General features: G+C 37.6%; 1 protein-coding gene across 1 annotated transcript; it reads right to left on the reverse strand.

Moving 5' to 3' along the window:
• Positions 1-434: 434 nt before the first annotated feature.
• On the reverse strand, positions 435-15521 carry ap1m1 (adaptor related protein complex 1 subunit mu 1). The gene is made up of 12 exons (XM_037681836.1): positions 15333-15521; positions 13913-14069; positions 13635-13702; positions 13403-13533; positions 11919-12066; positions 11592-11718; positions 11278-11420; positions 9036-9107; positions 8554-8712; positions 8203-8328; positions 1525-1600; positions 435-1132 (listed from the first exon to the last, which is right to left on the reverse strand). Exons 1-12 carry the CDS (start codon positions 15372-15374, stop codon positions 1110-1112), a joined length of 1272 nt encoding a protein of 423 aa, XP_037537764.1. The 5' UTR covers positions 15375-15521; the 3' UTR covers positions 435-1109.
• Between the last annotated feature and the right edge of the window lie 1179 nt (positions 15522-16700).

Genomic DNA, 16700 nt, shown 5'->3' on the forward strand with positions numbered 1-16700 from the left:
ATGCCTGCTCAGTGACTCACATTAAATAAAGAGTATCACACTCTCCTCTTTACGGGACAAACTTGAGGAATGACCTCATGCAGGACTCTGCAGTCTGGCTCGGCTTTGAACAATAACTGGTTTGTGCTGGGTCTTCTTTCGAACTGTGACTGTTGACCGCAGCTTAAGTCACTTCCTTTCCAGTTCTCCCGCTTGTTTACGGAGCGCTTGCACTTATTTCGATGGTTCTTTCCACCAGGATGACGTGGAACTACCCAGCCAGGGTTAACTCCAACCGCACACCTGAAAGAGGAACTCTTCCTCTGGATTCTTTTCATTCGGACCTCCTCAAACACAACGACAACGGTGACGTCACAAAATAATGACGCGACTAAATGATGGAATAGTTTTCTCTAAATATACATTTAATGGCTGAAAATAGCACGGTTACAGACAGAGAAAAGAAAAGCAGACGTCGGGGTGATTTCAGTGCAGCTTCAACTGTTGGATTTTTTTTTTTTTTGCGAAGCTGAACGCTGAGTCAAATAAACCCCCCAAAAAGCACAACGACCAAGCACGAAGGCGATGCTTTGGCATGTGTCGATGGCATCATATGGAGGTAATAATACAAAAAGAAAAATGTTTTGATTTACAGTTGTTTAACTGATAACACTGAATTTAATTCGTTTAGCAAATATATACAGATAATCAGCAAACAGGAATCATGGCAGCTTCATACAAAAAACATACTGTGAGTGAGTGAGTGAGTGAGTGTTGCTGACCTGTGTGCATGTGATTACAGTAACTTTAAATGAGAAACGTAACATTCATTCAGTCTATCTGACCCACAGGGATAGATTGTGAACACCTCTGCTGTGTGAAAGTGGTTGTAAACGTTACTCCTGCTTTTCTTGGTCTACATCATTCATTTTTCTTCAACCATTGACCTACTGAAGCCTCCATCTAAACACTTGCATTGATCATGAATGGACAGAGCTTTAACAAATACAGAACTAAACGACAAAAGTAAATACTGACAGTCCTCTGCGCTCCTGACTGCCACCTGCCATTGACAGCACATTAGCGGCTCGACTCAACCCCGCCTTGATGTCCACCTGCCGAGGCGCGGCCTACTGGGTCCGGAGCTGGTAATCTGGGGAGGAAATTGACAAGACTTAATCAAATGGACAAAGAAAAAGAGGGAATCTGAGAGAAATCTAGTGGAGGCGGCTGATGCTTTCCGCTCAGATCAAATGAAATACAAAGGAAATGAGATAAGGATATTTAGCAATTAGCTGCAACATTAGCCAAAAGAGCAACATGTGCAACCTCGGTAATCTCAATGTGATGATTGGGCGGGAAGCACAGAAGAAGAAAAGTTCACTTTCTCACATTTCGCAGGACATTGCCACACTGCCTCGTGTAACGCGTTTTCATAGAACTGAATCTGGTCAAGGTTAGTTCCCACCGTGTTGCACTGCGTTGCCCAACTGTTGCCTAATACCTGAACTTATTGGTACAGCCGCTGCTGAACTCTTGACCTACCTCCATTTTGGGTGATGTAGCGCACCCATGGCAGGGCCTGGTATCCACTCTTCTCAATGATCTTCAGGTAACGCACCTAATAGGGCACAAATTACCACGAAAAAGCTGTTACAAGCATGTTTGATGTGGAAAAAAGACAACGCTGTAGTGATATTGACATGAAATTTCAGATATTAGGAAAAAATAGCCTTAAAAAAACAGCTTTCACTCATAATCTGAACTGCTGAAGCTGTGCAGGGTCACAGGTGAATGCAGTGAATCTCAGTGTGAATGTTTGATGGGAAACAGGTTAAGGAAAAAACACCTGAAGGAAATTTAGAGCTAAACAGAAGAAAAAAAAATCACTTAACCTGCTCGTCCTTGGACTTTAGACCAAACCAGTCGACCCAGGAGAAAATAAAAACTGATTAAAGAAGCTAAAGTAACCATATTTAGGTATAATGCATGCTTTTATTTTTTGATTTGTGTTCGGTTTGATTCGATAAAGTTTGCCAAAGGAAAGAAACAGCCAAAAAAAAGAGAAAATCTGAAACTTTATTATGTGTAATTAATTAATGTAAGTCAACTGATGCTAATCTGATTCAGCAGGTGTTCACAGTCCAAACACACATTTTGAGTAGAGTGCACGTTTAAGCTCGTGGTGAGTTGTAGTAGTAGAAGTGTTGCTGATGAGGAAGCAGTAATATGAGTCACACTGAAGAAGGAAGCAGCTACACAGCAGCATTCAAGGGACACACTATGTTCATTTACATAACTGTAGGGGCTTTTTTTTTTTTTTGTATTTGGAGCAAAATCAAAAGTTTGCATCAGCAAAATTAAGATACAACTTTCACAAGGCATTAACCAATGTTTCAGCTGCCCGGTGTTACCACAGAGCACAATGTCGAGAACAAACTCTAAAAATATCCTGCCTCTCTAACAATCCTGAAACATGATTGCAGAAAGTTTTTTCCGATCAAGTGAGGAAATAAAAGGAAAGGAAACTTAATGGTTTTGTAGTATTTGTAAATGATGAGATATTACATTACTTTACATCTTGTGGTAGCAATATACTTGTAAAACAACTTAGCATTTCACACAGGAAACAAATTTCTCTGGTTACGTTAGGATTCAGCAGTTGAAACTTTGTCAAAGACCTAGCATTCTTTTTAAATACTGCCCGCTGCCTTTTATACCAGAGTTTTTGTCCAAGACAAGGGTCTGCAACCTGCGGCTCAGGGGCCACATGTGGCTCTTTAGTCCCTCATCGGTGGCTCTTTGAAGCTTTGAACAAAACTTAATGAAATTTAATTGTGTTGATTTTATAAACCCACAACAGAAAAGGCTATTTTTGGTAGTTTTATTGTCAAATTGTTGCCAGATAACTACTAGTAAGATTAGATAAGATAAGATAAGATAAGATATGATAAGATAAGATAAGATAATATAAGATAAGATAAGAACTTTATTGATCCCGCAGGAAATTGTTGAAGTCGTAAGTAACTTAGAAGCAAGTTTCTTTCATCTGCTCCCTTCTTCAGGGGTCACCACTGGCAAGAAAGATTTGACAATTTGTTTTACGCCAGATACCCTTCCTGACACAACCTGGGCTCGAACCCTCAACCTCAGGATGGCAAGAGGGGGGCACTGGCCACCGAGCTATCAGAGCCCCGCCCGATACTCGTTTATAATTCCTCACATAGGCCTGTAGAGTTCAGCGTTTTAATTTTTATCAAAATCGGTATAAACTATAATTATTTTCCTTCTTTACATGATATGGTCTTTTTTTTGTCTTAAAATGTAAAAATTAGGGATGCACGATATTGGATTTTTGGCCGATATCCGATGTGTTAAAATTATTTGGCCGATAACCGATATCGATATTTTATATACTTTCCTTTGTCAGAACACAGCCCTCTTATTTAGGCTTATTTGCTACAAAAATTGTGTAACAGCTGTAAAAGTTGGTGACATACATTCAGTAACAGCCATATGATATGCATAGCACTTTAACTTATAATAAATGAAAAGTGTTAAACGTTATTTATTAGCATTAGTCACCTGCGATGCTGTCTCATTGTGGAGTCTTGTTCCAGGTTTCTAGCTGCAGTGTGGGATCCTCTGCACTCCTGTGCATGAAGGACGGCCTTTTTAAATTCAAAGTTTTTGTCTATCCATTGTGCCGTAAGACTAATCTTGCTAACGGGGCTAACACTTCACATCCAAATGTCTGTGGTAAAACTGCACCCGAGTGCTATCGGCTATTAGCTTCTCAATGACGTCGGAAATTACGACTTGTAACTCGGGTAAGGCTACATCGGAAAAATATCTCTGACTGGGGACGAAGTAGCGAGACTCAACTTAGTCCAAAAATCTTCTAAATCAAATATCCTCAACGGAAAATAAACTTCTACACCGCCAACATTTTGACCTTCCTCTCCGCTGTGATCAGTTCAGGTAGGTGCACGTGACGTCATCACGTTGTGCTGGCGCTGCAGGCATCTTGTCACTGGGTTGTCATACAAAAACAGCGCCTTTTATATTAGCGAGTTAGTTTGATGGAATTGATGTCCAATATTTAACTTTAACGCTAAAATTGGCCGATATGCTACCATGTCGATAATATTGTGTATCCCTAGTAAAAATATCAATAAATGTTAAAATTCAAGATATAATTTTAGTTTTATAATGTCACCCCCACTGGCCAGAAAAGCCTCACTCCAACAAACTCAGTGACCCATGGGCCATCAGTTGATAATCACAGCTGTGGCAGGTTTTGTGGCTCCAGACACATTTTAAGGGGTAGAAATAGCTCTTTTGGTCAAAAAGGTTGAAAACCTCTCTCATGCTGAGAAATGACAGAGCTATTTGGTTCTTTTAAACATGCACAACCTCATGCACAGTTGTATGATAAAACGGGTGGCTGTGGCTGAGTGGTTAGAGCAGTCATCCTCCAATGCATGAGTTGGGGGTTCGATTCCACCAGCAGTCGCATGCTGAAGTGCCCCTGGGCAAGACATTGAACCCTTCATTGCCTCCGATGTGTGTCCCGTCAGTGTATGAATGTGATAAAGCTCTGATTAGTCTTGTATAGTAGAGTGCTGTATGAATGGGTAAATGAGAGCACAGATTGTAGTGTAAAGTGCTTTCAGTGTCTTGATAAGATAGAAAGGCGCTATATAAGTACAGTCCATTTACCATTTATGATCTGTTAGCACTTGGAGTATATGTTGTGAATTACCATCAGCTACTACCACATTAAATTTTAGCTCAATATTTGTAAAAGTCACAGAGGTGCAGCCATTTTTTTTTATTGTCTGTTGTCATTTAGCTGTGGCGGCCAACTTGAATTTGGTTGACCTGATAAGTTACAACAGTTGAAGATGTGCATCAGTGATTGCTTTCTGAGTTTCATTAAAATCTATCAAGTGGTTCATGAGATATTTTGGTAACAGTTTAGACAAAATGAAACACACAAAGACACTGTTGCACCATCTTTGACTTCAAGCCATGGATATCCTCAGCAAAAAAAAATAAAAACACAGTTGCAATTTTCTGTGTGAAAATGCCAACATAACCCCTCAATGGGAAACGCTGCCGTGTTCCCATCTGAAATCAGGACAGGCAGCGCTGGAATTTGTTGATCAAGAAGCGGCAGTGCTCTGGCAGGGGCCACGGCACCAACTGCCTTGTTATTACCTTCCACTCGTCGGTGAAGTCACAGCGAGAGCGCGCCGTGGTCACCAAAGACATGACGACAAACACACACACGCAGGATCACCGAGTCTGCCGGCGCAGCACTTCTCCTCGCGCCCCGCAGCCAAACATGCAGTCGGCCTGACCGTGGGTACGCAGTCAGCAAAACGGCATGAAAGGACAACCTCCCGCAAAATATCATTATGGCTTGTAAGATGAGAAGGGGAAAGGAGGATGTTTGTAGTATCTCCTTTGGTAAGTACAGACTGCATGTGTGGTCTGGATTTATCAGGCTGTGGACCAAAATCCAGCTGCCAGCTTGTTTGGCTTCTCTCACCTACAGAGGCAACATTTGAAAATAAAACATCTTATTGCCACTCAGCCTGCGTGTGGGGTTACGCAGTTTCCTGGTTAAGTTTATACGGTGGCGTTACGTGCATCATACGCACTTCACATGAGCGCTCCCCTGCACTTAGTGGTGGAGTTAAGAGAAACTTTCTCATGCTTTGATATTTACATGCGTCTAATTAAACTTCACAGCCTCTTCTCACACGTAGAGTGGCGTTGCTGGCTGCATTAGAGTCTGAGACCCAGTCTGTTGGTGCTCTATAATAAGAAAAAGGTCACACGCTTGGTACAAAAGTTTGATGGGAACATGTCTGAGTTGGTGGGAGCTTCATCACCATCACATGGGAAAAAACCGTCCTGTTGATCACTTAAACGGAATCCTAGTTAGACATCACCCCTCCCTCTTTTCTCAAATTATCTTTACTAATATATATTAAAAAGCAAAACTATAAATTCAGCTTTCACTTACTGGCAGAGCAAGTTGTGAGAAGTTTCATCTTGTTAAATCATTAGTCCAACCAGACTGAGTGGTCGTCAGCACTCTGCTGAAATATATTAGGTCCTAAAAACAAGAAATGTATCCCTGGGGTGTAGTTTGTTTTTTTGCTAACAGACCTTTACAGGTGGCTTCCTTTCAGGAAGTTATAAAATTAGTAGGAAAAACAACAACACTCTAGATATTGATCCGTTAACAGGAGTTTCAGAAATGATCGTGTGACAGATTTCCTGAACACAAAAATGTAACTGAGCTCAAATATATTGACTTTAAACTTGCTTTTTAGAGCTCAAAACAAAAATATTGAAAGGTTTATTTATGGGAAAGATGGAATGTTTGAATACAACATGAATTCTGTCTAGTAATACAACTTTTTCTGCTCATCTTCCATTAGGATTTTTCAGTTAACACATACACTAAAACTACAACGACCATTAGAAAGAAACGGTACATTTGAGTAGGATTAAGCAAATAGAGGAAACAAAAACTGCCTCATTCTCATCACTGCGGCAGGCACACTCGGAGGGTGTGTCCAGATTGAAGTGAACCGGAAACCCGCTTGTGTTTGGAGACAAGTCATAAAGGTTTATAGAAAACCACAAAAAGAGGATCAATACCAAAACACACGAGCAGTGAGAACTATATTCAACAGAGACCGCAGTGGTCATTACAATGAACGACTTTGTGTTGGTATCTTGAAGAAAATAAAACGATCATTTTGGTCCTAAATTAAATTCAGAACGCATGTACGCTTTTGAGATTTTGCCGTTTTAGCATTTATACTTGTATAATGGTTTTAATAAGTTTAAAAAAGGTTTTAATAAAGTTGTAAATCAGCATTCTGTTATTTACAATGCCAATTAATGTTTTAAAACATGCCATATTTTAATGTTTCATCTCAGAAATATCCAAAGTCAGTAAAACTTGTCTTCAGTCCTGCAAAAATTCATGCTCGTCCTCCTTATCAAACAAGTTCATTCAAGTTTGAACAAAGAAATGAAAATGATTAAAGAGCTATTTCGTTCAATTGTCAAATGTCTGTGATAGAATCCTGTTTACAATAATTCTGTACATCAGTTTCTTTAGTTTGACCTTCTTGTTTCTGAGGGGGCTGTGTCACATCTGTACAACTTAATAAAGTTTTATTGATGATGATGATGGGAAATGCTTGGAAGCAGGAAAATGTGTCCTCTTGCTCTTTTAATGAGTCATCCAGAGACACTAATAAAGTTGAGACATAAATGTGTGTGTTAGCACATCAGGGTTTATGAAGAGCTAACTGCAAGTTTATCATTACTAGTTACTGAAAAGTCAGTAAAACAGGAAAAGTTTAAACAATAAACTGTGATCTCTGAGAAAATACTGACAATTATCTACAAAACAATTTCTCCGAATAAGATCAACATTGAACAGGGAACTATATAAAAACACAAAGTACACTGTTTAATTTCTGGCAGAAATGTATTCTGAATGAAGTTAACCTTGTTTCCACTCACCAGGACATGGGAAAACTTAATTTTGTGTTGCGGAGCGACACATATAATCACAGGACAACTGTGATTATACGGTAAACGTAACACGTGTGTGTCACTCTGTGGTCAGCATAAGGCAAACATGAAATATAAACATTAATTTCTCTCTCTTTCTGCTGCATGGAAATTACAATCAAACTCCAATTAATCTACCAACCTGGTACTAGGAGTGACATTTAATATCACTGTGATTAAGATAAAAAAATGGAGGGCCAAGTTCAAGTTGATGAGCAGCTGCATTTTCAGGTTGTTGCAACAGCAGAGTTTTACTACAGTGGGAGTTTAACTGTGCTCCTATAATGCCCCCTCTGGCCAAAAACAAGACAAAAGTACTAAAAAGGAAAAGATGTGGAAATAAAACTAACATACAGAATAACAGAAAGTATATATACAGAAAGCTTTAGGCTGTACAGTGAATGTAAAAGTTAGCATTCACGTGTCCCAACTACTCTGCTTATAAAGCACTTTGTAACTTTGTTAAGAAAAGTGCTCCACAATATATTATTATGATTATTATTATGACCGGCTGAACAAATTTGGTGAATGTGTTTTGAACCTTTGTGTTCTGGTTTGACACAGTCTTTCGAGGATTAGTGCTTGACACGAGGTCATGAGTGTCGAACCTACCTGGATCCCTGAGGTGGTGAAATACGGGATCTCAAACTTGACACTGATTGGTGGCTTCCCCTCTTTGTCCTCAGCCTCTACGCTCGGGAGACCAAAGTGAGCTCGCATCAAATACTCCTTTCCTCCCTGTGTGACAAGTTGCAACACATTTTTTTTTCCATTATTGTACCAGAAATATTAACAAACTAGCTGTTTTTCATTGTGTGCTTTGTCATTTTGGAAACAAATATTGATAACACTGACAGCTAAGTTCCCAGTTACAGAGTAAATAGTTGCTAGAAACAAAATAAACAAAGATAATTCAATGAAACAAGTTGTCAGTGTGAAACTCGAGTCCCGTTTTGAACTCACGGGGAAAGACTTGATTGACCAGACGATCTCACTGTTCTCTGGCACCCACTTCACGCTGCCCACTGTGGTCTTGAATTTGGGTGAGTCAGCATCCGTTGGCACAGGAATGTGAATCTCCACGTTGTTGGCTGTGGAGCGCCTCTTGAACTGGCTCTTTGCCTACGAAACAAAAACAGGCAGGACAAGTTTAACACAACGTGCTGCCTTAACCAGGTATTGCAGTGGGACTTGAACTGTTGTTTTACGTAAGCACCGTATAGCCGGGACTGTCAGTTTTGACAGGAAGACACACGGCTAAATAAGTCTCAGAATCAACGCTGTACACTTTGAAACGCAAGAGAACACACTGTAAGCCAGAAAGAAGTGTACTAGAGACAAATCTTTTGTTGTTTTTGTTTCTTTTCATGAATCCTGGAACTAAAGTGCAACAAGTTTAGCTGCAAGACAGTGCAGCCAATCCATGAACTGAAAAAGCAACAAACCTTAATCATGTACTCGATCCGACTGTGAGAGTGCTTCTCAATGACGGACTCGATCCAGATCAAGGGCTTCACCTGTGAGACAAATAAGGCATTAAGTTCAGCAAAGTCCAAGATTTTGCCATTTATACATGTGAAGGGTCTGCTAGTTAAACAACATGTCAGTGTCGCCACTTAGTGGGCAGCTCCTGGTACTACAACAAGCGACAAAGAAAATGAGATAAATAAGCTTTTTGTTCACTGCTACCAAGAAAAAAAAAAGCAAAATAGTGTGATAGTAATATTTAAATTCAGAGAAATTGATGTTGGTGTAAAATCTTTGCTGATAAAATCTAAAACGCAAAACAAAATTTGTAAACAATAACATCATGCAAAATGATTTATAAGTAAATGTATCTAAAACACTACAAGTCCTGACTTTTACTTGATTTTCAAAGCATTAATATATTCAAGTTAAAACAAAACTACAATAACAAAAAAAATCATCCACATTCAAAAAAGAAAAGTTAAATTATAAAATGTGTGGATTTTTTTCACACAAACATATGGATTTTATTTTTATTTTTAACCTTTATTTATACAGGTAGTCTCAATGAGTCATGAAGACTCATTTTCAAGAGAGACCTGTTTGGGAGCAGATGGTGGGGGTTAAGAGCCTTGTTCAGGGGCCCAGGGTGGGGCAAGTGAGGGTGGAGGCAGGTGTGGGTGTTTTCACCTTTTCCACCTGCATTTTGATGTTGTCGGTCTGGGGAATCGAACCGGCGACGCTCTTATCATAGGCCCACCTTCTCTAACCTCTGCACCACCACTCCCCAAATAAAAGAAGGATTTAAGTAGTATTTATTTATTTATTTATTGTTAGGTCTGTCTTGACTTTTTTTTATTGGAGTTGGTCAAAATAAATTTCACTGGTAATTTCTTATTAAGTATAATCAGAATCATTAATGTTTTATCAACACAAGTTTAAACCTTCAGTGTAAAAAAATGCAACTTATTGTACAAACAGGTACTTTGTGTTTTTGTGTCAGACTTATTTAATACATAAAAACAGATTAATTGAAGCAAAATAGATTTGAACAAAATTGACAAAAGACATGTTGAATCATTTAACAAGGAATTTAAAACTAATTAAAGCAAAACAATTAAGATAAAAGCAAATTAAATTGAGTAAATCCTAACAGATCATGTTGACCCAACTTGGATATGTTACAAGAAAAGACATATTTGTTTATCTGTTAACTGAGGAAAAATGATAGATGTTTTCTCTTCAACAAGTTACTTCTATAAGGAATTAAATCATTTAACAAGCCAAAAATCTACATATTTTTCCTACGCAAACACATTTCTATTTAAGTGTACCTAGGTGTGTTAAGGTAAACCTTGGATGTTCTCTATCTGCCGGACTCGGTTCTGGACTGCGGTCTGTGAGGGCAACTGCTGCGGTCCTCATTACCATCAAGCTGCTGACTGGATCTGCTAAGAGGACCTTACTGCTAACCGAATGACACTGTATATGTATTTCAACATTGGTGCCTTGTTTTTTAGTATTTTAGTAGTATTTTTTATATATATTTTTTAGTATGTTAGTAGTATTTTTTTTTGTATGTTAGTAGAATTTTTTATATATTTTTTTGTAATTTAGTAGTATTTGGGTTTTTTTGTATGTTAGTAGAATTGTTTATATGTTTTTTAAGTATGTTAGTAGTATTTTTTAGTATTTTTGCTGCATGCTTTGATATTTCTTGGGGTTTTTTTGTTGTTGTTTTTTTTTGGCGAGTCGAGATGGTTCTTCTCGTCCTAAGCATTTCATTGCATTGTTGACCTTGTGTTGATTTTGCATATGACAAATAAACCTATCTTTTTTTTTTTTTTTATCTAAGGTTGTTCTTGTTTTCTTGTTCAAAATGAAGGGAAGCAAACAAATGTAAAGTTATGACATGAAGCTAAAAGCAAACTGATAAAGCAACTATTTTACACATTTTATGCATTTAGTTTACAAAACGTGAGTAATTTTAACTAGTTAATCTGCAAACCTAGTTCAGTATTTCAAATTATGTACTTTGAATCTATCTGAACCTAATTTAAAATCTAGTTCCTGTGAAGTCAGAAGTTGTACACCAGCAGTCTGTGTTAAATACTTATTACTTGCTGACCTAAATTAAAAAGGTATTCGTATTTTGATTTGGACACCCTTGTTTGGACTCGTTTTCTCCGACTACGCTGGAGGTTCGGACAGATTACTCACATGAGTGTTTAGGCGGTAAGACATCAGCTCAAACTCTCCATCTGGAGGAATGAAGGAGATGGTTCGGTCGTTCTCGAAGCGAGACAGGCGGACACATTGATGAAACTTGACGTCTTCCAGCTCAACTGATTTACTCTTCCCTCCTGAAACGAAAATAAGCAATATAACTAATGATATAAAATATGATGCGACACAAGCACGTGAATGAATTAATTACAACACAGAATTGTTTTACATACTTTGTGAATTGGTTTCATAAGCAACAAATTACTGTTAATAACAGATGGGCATGGTATAACAAAAAACAAACTTACGTCCCGTGTTTTCGAACAGAACTTTGTCATTTAGACCCAGACGCAACTCTGGCATCCCAGACAGGAAAACACGCATCTTAATGGAGCCAACAATCTCACTACGCAAGACATTCCCATTGGCACTAACCTGAAAGATAAGGAGATTCAACAAGTCAGGAGGTCAGGAGACAGAGAAACCCACTCAAAGTGTTATCCATAAAAAAAATTACTTGAAAAGAAAAATACAAGCTCAACCAGCCTGACTGAGTGTTGTGACACACACACAGGGAGGAAATAGTCACTGTTACTGACATTCCTTGTTCGACTTTTTAAACAAGAAGCTCCTACCAGAAGGTTGACTGACTCAATGACGTCCAGGAAGACCTCATTCTTCCTGTACTTGATACCCTCTGACCTCCAGGAGACGGCATTAGTGACTGTGGCGGGGGGTCGTGGGGCACCGGTGTCTAGCTTGTGCCCCTCCTGGGTTATGTATCTGAGAGGAAACAATGGAAGCACAAACGTAAAAAACAAGGAAAAGAGGAAATGAACTGTCTGCGGCTGTGCGTCCCCCAGAAGGAATCAAAGAACGGAGACTCCTGTGGTTACAAAGGAGGATTAAATGATTTATTAATCTACTGAGCTCAAAGAACTATGGGGGGAAAGGTATCCAAAATTAGCACAGCACATATCGTCTTCCTCCAAATTTATGTAAACAGTCATTTAGAGCTCATAATGTCAGACAATGAACTCTGTTTGCCTTGAAGACACAGAAATGACCGGAAAATACTGTTTTACAAAAGGCAAAAAAAGACAGAGGGAAAATGTTTACAAATTAGTGACATCTAGTGAGGAAGTTGCACAAGTGCAATTAACACAATTCCCACCATTATGTAGATAAAATCATATTATTATATTTTTTAATTAATGTTTATCGCCAGGGCCAGTAAGAACAAAAAAGATGGAAAGACTGAAAAATACCTCACACTGTAAGTAAATACATATACGCAAGTAAATATAAATCCATCCATCCATTATCTTTTACCCGCTTCTTCCTTTTTTGGGTCGAGGGGATCACTGGTACACATGTCCAGCCATCACTGTGCAGGAGGTGGGGGGACACCCTGACAGGTCTCCAGTCCATCACAGGGACACATAGAGACAAACGAGACAAACAACCATGCACTCTCTCACTCACACCTAGGGACAATTTAGAGTTACCAGTCAGTCTAACATGCATGTTTTTGGTTTGTGGGAGGAAACCAGAGTACCCGGAGAAAACCCATGCATGCACGGAGAGAACATGCAAACTCCACCCAGAAAGGCCCCTGGACTGGGATTTGAACCTGCTCACTGAGAGGCAGCAGCTCTACCAGTTGCGCCACCGTGCTGCCCTAAATACACTTACGTAAGCATTTATGAATTTTTCTTAGGTAACAAAACAACAATTGTTCTCGTTTTTCCTGTATTTCAACATTTACTAAAAAATTATATGGATACAACATTGAGTTGACCTTTTCTTCAACATGACAGACTTTAAATTTAATTATTGCATAAAAGGTCTATAATCCTAACACCACAACTCAAAATGCTGTTTCAGATAAGTCTGCACTAAATTATAAAAAAGTTAAATGATCAACATTTACAACTGAAAAACAATTGAAATGTTTAAAAAAAAAACACTATTGTTTACTTTATTCTACAGATTTACTGTTAAGTACATTTAGATAACTACATGTGTTTGAGAAAGGTGAAAACGATGCATTAGTTTCTTCTCCAGAACATGAATCTGAAGTTAAAAACAGTGAGACTGCAACTATGAGGAGACTTACTCTTGCAGAATCTTGCTGTCGGTGGTTTGAGGGTAACCAAAGTCCATCAGCTCATCCATCAGCTCGTATATGATGACAAAGTTATCTCTAATGCTCTCTTCCTCCAGCTCTTTGAAATACTCCGAAAACACCTGCAGAAAACAAAGTCTGGTTTAAAAATCTGTTAAGATAGTGTAAATATGTGGTTTAGTAGGGCTAAGAACGCTCTGCTTTAGCTGAGTCTTACTCCTACCTGGACAATTTTATACAAGAAGGAGAAAACCAGTGAGACACTGGCATTTTTCTTGGATGTTGCAACCACTGAGGTGATTCTGGTTAAGAATTGTAGTTACAAAGAAGGAAACTTGTACAGAATTAATATGAAACAATATGCGTTATCAATTTGACTCCAAAACCATTACATCAAACACAATCAGCACTTGTCTTCTATAAGCAGAGATTGTGAAATACCACACAGAAAAGAACAAATAAGCCTGGGTGTGAATATAGTACTGTGAACAGTAAGGATACAGTAAAGATTATTGTGTTTGATCCACATAAAACGGACTCCGCCGTGAGCCAGGATTGGAGAGAGCGTCCCCTCCTCCTCTTTGTCCATCAGAAGGGACATGAAGTGCTCAATCTCGGACATGTCCACATCTCCCCGATAATTTCGGCACACCAGGACCTGAAAGGAGCAGCTATCCATTAAGAGTGTACAACTATTCAGGTTTGTTTGTGAAAGATTTTTATAACGTTACAAAAATGTTATACAACAGAAAACTAATAATCATAAATTCTAGCTGTCAAAATTTTCATGGAAGCCTGTTCAACATCTTGTCTACTTTAAAACAAATCCATCAGCGCACACATAGGAACATAATTAATGCTAATCAGGACTCTTGTTGCTACTGAGAGGAAATATTTTACCATTAATGAATATTTAGTAGATTACATACTAAACTCTTTCAATTGCCAACAACCCAATAGGCCATTATTCCTTTATCTGTGCTCATCTAATGTTTAAAGTGCAGTAACTGTAATCTGCAACAGCTTTTGTACAAACTCCTCCATTATACTCTCTAATTTGTTTTTCTTGTTTACTTATTTTTGTATATATTTATATATTAATATTTGTGTCTATATATATGCATTTGATTTGTGTATTTTTATTTTCACATCTAATCTCAAACAGGTTTCATATTCAGTGTACTCCTATTGCTGCAACAGAGCAATTCCACCAGAGTCTAAAAACGGATTTGCTGAAAAGTTTATATTTTTAAGAATTTATCTAAAGGCTCTTGCAAGTATTTACAAAACAAATGTTGATATTAAAAGTATCTTCTTGCATAAGTTAAATTTTTACTTGGAATCACGAGTATTTTTAATCCATATGGCACAAAGAAAGACATGTGGCAGTGTACCTAAACAATGACACATTGTTTTTAATTGTTCGTTTAATCTTGACGTAAAACTATGGAACTTGTTTTATCATTGCCACATTTGAGAAAACACAAACACACGTAACTATAATAAATTAGTCCTTAAGATTTAGAAATGATTCATGACAACTTCTAAGCCGAATTCAACAGAAGACGGTCGTGGTTTAAGAAAAGGCTGTGCAAGAATGGTGAAACTATTTATTTACTACTTTATAAGTGGTAAACTAAGTGTTGCAGATTTCATATGGAGGTTTGGAATGGCGTTTTGGCTAACAGCTGGTCACCTGATGGTCAGCCAGATGGATTAAATCTTGTTAAACTTGCCCTCTAGCTGTAAACATGATACGACTCCTTTAAGTGTAAACCGACTTTTGTTAAAAGTCCAACCATTAACAAAGCAAAACGTTGTTTATGCTGTCGTCGCTGCCACATCTTCTTAGTTTGTTCGAAAACTAGCAGGATGCAGGCTAGGCTAACGCTAGCTTAGCAGCGACGTTCCGTTATCTTACCTTTCCTTTTAAATCCAGGACATACACAGCGCTAGCAGACATCTTGAACTACTTTATAACTTAGCTCGTTTTAAAAAAACCTCTCGGATAATATTTTATAATCTGAGGTTTACGGGACACATAAAATATCAGCTTTTCCATTCATAATCCCGAAAAGGAAGTTATCGTTTTCTCGGTATCTCGAACGTGCGCCCCCTATGGACCAGAGGGACTAACTACAAACACATATTAATAATAATAATTAATAATAATATTATTATTAATAATAATAAATATTATTATTATTATTATTATTGTTGTTATTATTATTATTATTATTATTATCATTAATATTATTAATAATAATATTGTATTTTATTATTTTACATTTTAAATTCAGTTGAAAATGTCTGTTTTCACATTAAGCTGTCAATAAATGTGATGGGCACTTATATGGTTAATTAACTGGCATTGTGTTTCGTGAACTGTGTCATGTTTATGACAAGAAAACACAAGGACTACGTTTAATCTCAACGTGTTTAAACTTTTCTTGGTGCATTTTAAAAATATATATTTTTCAGCTCTGTTTACAAGTGTACCCAGAAACCTGCCTGAGCAGTGCACCGTTATCGTGGTGCCACCATCACAAGTAGAAATGCATTGTTTTTTCGTGTTGTAATCTGATCTCTTGTTTGCTGAAATGGAACAGCGCTCTCACCAGACTTGGAATTTATATTTCCACTTTCACTTTTTACAGCATTTTACTTTTACTGTCTAGTGTAACAACGGTTTTAATTTGGATTATGTTATAAGAATGATCAACATGTCGAAATTAAACACTTTTCTTTATTTTCTCAAAGCACTCAAACTCAAAAAAGTCAAAGCAGTCTGCTCCTCAGATAAATAATGTTGTTCACTTGTTCTGTACAGTGCCCTGAAATGACTTCATTTGTGATTTGGTTATTATAAATAAACTGAATTGAATTGAAAATTTCTCCATTCTGTTTCAAACAACAAAATAAATATGTAGATTTTAGGTTTTGATGACTGTTGTTTTCATTATTCTGTTTTATAGTTCCTCTATATATTTAGCATTGAACTTTTTTCCAATCGTATAACAATTAATGCAAAACAGCACCAACTTATTTATTGACATATTAGATCATTGTTACAATAAATGTGTTACATAGACTTTGCTAAATGTGCAGCTCCTCAAAGTAAATAAATTCTGACGTTTTTCTGTCCAGATTCCTGTCAAGCATCTGTTAAACCTAAAGCATGTGACCATCCTGCTTTTTGTAAATCTCACATGGCATCTAATAAACAAACACTGAGATCATCGAAGAAAATAAAACACTTGAAATTTAAGTAGAACTGTTTTTTTTTTTT

The sequence above is a fragment of the Nematolebias whitei genome, chromosome 9 (genome assembly GCF_014905685.2).
Source record: "Nematolebias whitei isolate Nwh7 chromosome 9, NemWhi1, whole genome shotgun sequence".
Classification (NCBI taxonomy): domain Eukaryota; kingdom Metazoa; phylum Chordata; class Actinopteri; order Cyprinodontiformes; family Rivulidae; genus Nematolebias; species Nematolebias whitei.